The sequence below is a fragment of the Sinocyclocheilus rhinocerous genome, unplaced genomic scaffold (genome assembly GCF_001515625.1).
Source record: "Sinocyclocheilus rhinocerous isolate Xijiao unplaced genomic scaffold, SAMN03320098_v1.1 scaffold1168, whole genome shotgun sequence".
NCBI lineage: Eukaryota > Metazoa > Chordata > Actinopteri > Cypriniformes > Cyprinidae > Sinocyclocheilus > Sinocyclocheilus rhinocerous.
In genome coordinates, this window is record NW_015650373.1 from 918,136 (window position 1) to 922,187 (window position 4,052).

Here is a 4,052-nt window from a genome sequence, read left to right on the forward strand (position 1 = left end):
ACTCTGTTTGCTCAAACACAGGAGAGTGATCATTACGATCAGCCACAGTGATGGTCACCATAGTTGTTCCAGAAAGGCGTGGTGAGCCATGGTCTGTGGCAGTAACTCGGAAGTAGTGCAGGTCCATGTGTTCTCGATCCAGAATGTGTGTGGTGGTGAGAAGGCCAGTAATTGGGTCCATTTGGAAGTAATCCATGGACCTGCTGTTCATTAAAGGGGCCATGCTGTAACTGAGTCTGCCTGCCTCACCAGCATCAGGGTCCTCAGCTGTCATAGTTATGACTGAGGTACCAGGAGGCTGGTTCTCAGCAACCTGAACCTGGTAGTTATACTGGGGGAAATGGGGGTGCCTATTAGCAGCTCTACGGGAGCGCCCAACAGGAGGGACACCTGTTTGTTCTTCGATGTACTCTTGCTCCTCTCCTCTCTGAACTTCATCACTCTCTCTTGCTTTTTGTTTTGCAGTGTACTGATCTTTTTGTGTGTTTTCCACCCCATCTACACTTTCACGTTTAAGCTCATTTTGTTCAGTCCATATTCCCTCTTTGTTTTCATCACTCTCTCTGTCTGACTGAGAGGTGCCATTGCCTTGACCTTTTTCTCTCAGTAATTTTTTCTCTTCTAACACTGCCTCTTCCTTTGTGTCTTCTGCAATCACCCACTCCATGCTTTCCTCCCTTTCTCCCTCTACAGGCTGTCTGTCACCCTCCCCTTTCACCCCGCCCTCTATCTGTCCCTCCCTCCTACCGCACTCAGTCGCGGCTTCCAGCTGCTCCTTTTGCTGACTGACACCCTCAGCTTGTAATGACACCCGTTTACCGGATTTTAATTGCGGCCGCGTGGCTCCCCCATCGGCGTTTAAGCTGTCATAGTCGCCACACTCTGCACGCGCACTGGAGCAAGGATAACGTGCGCTTTCCCCTCTTATAAAGTCGCGCTCTTCACTGTCTGGAACATTTTGGGTTTCATTTGCATTTTGATCGCCAGGACTGCTGTTGTTGTGGTGGTTATTATTACGATTTTTGGCGCAGTTGTTGTTATTGTTACTGTTCCAATCCATCAGCAACAAACTTTCAGTATAGTGGCTCGAGTTAGCGAGCTCATGCACGGAGTCTGGCGCTGCCCACTGAGCGGGTGCTGAATCTTCTCTCGCGCGCTCTGCACGCGTGTGATTGTGTGAGTCACGAAAACGTTTAGGAAAGTTTAGCTCGACTAAGAGGTAGATATGTGATGCATTATGACCCCTGGGAGAGCCAGTAGCAGATGAGTCAGAGTTGTGTACATCGCCGATATACAACTGAGCAGCGCTGATTCCAGTTGATCCATTATAATGAGCCTTTCTGTCATCAAAACGAGTCCCAGTCCTGACCCAGACAGCCTGTGGCATTAAATCCCGAGCATCAGTCCGTTCGAGTGCACAAGAAGACTTTTGTGGACTATTCCGATCAGACTTTGCATGCACAAACTCTACTTTTGAGTTGTTATTTGAAGATGTGGTGTTTGTATTTTCTCTTGCCTGCCTTGCACAAACAGCGTAACGCCTCAGAGAGATGTTGAACCGGTGCCAGTTACTGCTGTGCCAGTCTGGATGCCTTTCAGAACAACCTCTGATCCGGTGTGACTCGAGATAGCTGCTTGCGTCGCTTCCAAGCCCTAGAGAGAGCTGCCACGCGCTCGGTTCTGAGCACCCGCGGGTATTCCTAATGCCTGACCCGTTCCAGCCCTCTCTGGTGAGATCGATAACATTCAGGGGGCCTGAAAGGGGACGGTCCGCTGTCGCTTTATACAATTTATTGGCGTCCGAAACCACATTCAAATAAGAATAGGCTTTTAATAACGGCCGAGTTGGTGTCTTGGCAGCGACAAACTCCCGTTTTGGGTGACATGGGCAGTGGTTAGGCCTGGATATGCTATCCACGGTTCTACAGTTATCCAGCACGCTGTGTGCAATGACCCTGTCCGTGTCGAGGCGCGACTGTGGCCGCGAGCGCGTTCTAGTCCTTTGTATAGTCCTCTTTTTGCCGTACTGAACCGAAGAGGCGAGAACACGAGAAACAACGCCCTTCTCTCCGCTGCCACCGTTACTCCAAAGAGGCTGGTGATGACAGCGTCCGGTGTGCGCCGCCGGTTCTGATATCCATGCACTAGAATTCCGGTAATCCGGACTCAACGGATCTGAGGGGGGTTCCACTGCACAGGAGCGTAAGCATTGCGTTTCCCGTCCTCGCGACTGTACCGTCCGTGCAGGGTGGATCTTCCAATCGCCCCCAGCCAAAGCCCCCGTTACCGTTCCGTCGGGCAAGCTGGCGATTTGAGCGTCTCCGGGGGCTGGGTGGGTGCACAGGGAGCGGCAGAACGGCCCTGCTGCACTCCCCGGGATAACAGTGAACAAAGAGCTGAGGAGAAGGAGAAACAACAGTGGCGAAAGCGAGCCCAAGTCCAGTAGCAGTGCAGCCATTAGTCTGGTGAAATCCTTTCTCTCTCTCCCCCCTTTCTCCCCTCTCTCTGAACCGAAGTGTCTCTCTTTCTCTCTCCAAACGCCGGCTAAGTGACCAGCTCATCCACCACCGCCCGACTCCTTCCGCCGTGCTCCCCGGTCGCTCGGTGATCCCGGGAAGCTAGCATCTACTCTCGGTGTTTGGTAGAGCTCCGGCTAGCAGCGGCACGAGCGCAGCATCTCTCATTCACATCCAACATGGCTCATAGCGAACCCGGTGCTACCCTCACTCCTCCCCCTCTCGCTTCTTTCTTTCTCTCCTCGCTCTCTCTCTCTCTCTCGCTGATACGGGAATGGTTCGTTCCAGTGTGCGCAAGGCTGTTTCCTCACTCAGATGACGCCATGTCCACCGCTGGAGAGGTACCATGTGACAATCTATCAATATCAAAGTGAAAATTAGATATGGAACGTGGAAATGGAACATAATTTATATTTAATAAATATTCCATAAATGAATCCATACATTTCATTCAAATGATATGTTAATACCTATGCTTTCTATCTTAAAATATAGGCCTATACTGATATCCTCCATAATAACTAACACTTGTAACAGAAGGCCACATGAAGTATCAAATATATCATTTGTGACTTTTACATGAACAATAACTAAGATAAAAAGATAAAACAGCATCCGTGTAACATATATGGAACTAATATAATGCAATAAACATTAAACAAATAAACAAAACAACATTAGTAGGCCTATTTTACAGAAATGTCATGTATTGTGCAGTTAAATATAGGCCTAATATAATTTCCCCAGCAATGCAAGGTAACTTTTTTTTTTTTTTTTTTACCGTTTATTGTTTTCTGTTCTACATTAACTACAAAATATATAATCAACAAATGTCAAGCATAACCTAATTTTTACTTTTGGTGTGCAGAAAAAACTGTATAATAAGGTCAGTGGGGGGGGGTAGTTTTGTGTGTAGCTGTAGCAATTGTTCACCTGTGACGTCATGTCTTATTCACCGACTGATTTCCCGAGGCGTTTTTTTTTTCATTCAATGTATTGAAGTCATATCACCTTTTCTTTCTCCTGCCAGCTTTACCTCCTACTCGGTGGTGAACGTGATTTCATCAAGTACAACATCCTTGTTGATCCTGGAACAACATTCCAATCAACCAATCAGAATTGAGGGATAACTTTTCAGGAAATATCTGTTTTAGGCTGACGATCGGGGTTAGGTGCTTCTACACCCTTGTTAATCAGCTATCATTTCACACTGATTTTAGGAATAAATTATAGGGTTAGGTTTAGGGGTAGGGATTGGGTTAAGTCTATATTTTTGGACAGTAATGTTGATCCAGGATCAACAAAAGATGTTGATCCAGGAACATGTCTTACTTAGCAAAATAACGGCGACCCCTACTCGATATACAAGGTCTAATTTTCAATGCATTTTTGACATGGAGACATTTTTTAAACTATGATCTTTCTCCTGTTTTAAATCACACTGCATGTGGGTGAATTTCAGAGACGCGTCACAGCCCCGCATGGCGGATGTGAAATCCACGCTTAGTCAGAAATAGACTTGTGCGTTACAAAAAA

At 47.2% G+C, this 4,052-nt stretch overlaps 1 protein-coding gene across 1 annotated transcript in view; it reads right to left on the reverse strand.

Moving 5' to 3' along the window:
• The window catches only part of LOC107711916 (uncharacterized), a 3,500-nt gene extending 749 nt beyond the window's left edge, over nt 1-2,751 (reverse strand). Inside the window, exon 1 of the mRNA XM_016517005.1 lies at nt 3-2,751. Coding sequence (XP_016372491.1) covers nt 3-2,458 — 2,456 coding nt within the window. The 5' untranslated portion in view covers nt 2,459-2,751. The remainder of the gene's footprint in view (nt 1-2) is intronic.
• Nucleotides 2,752-4,052: the final 1,301 nt, after the last annotated feature.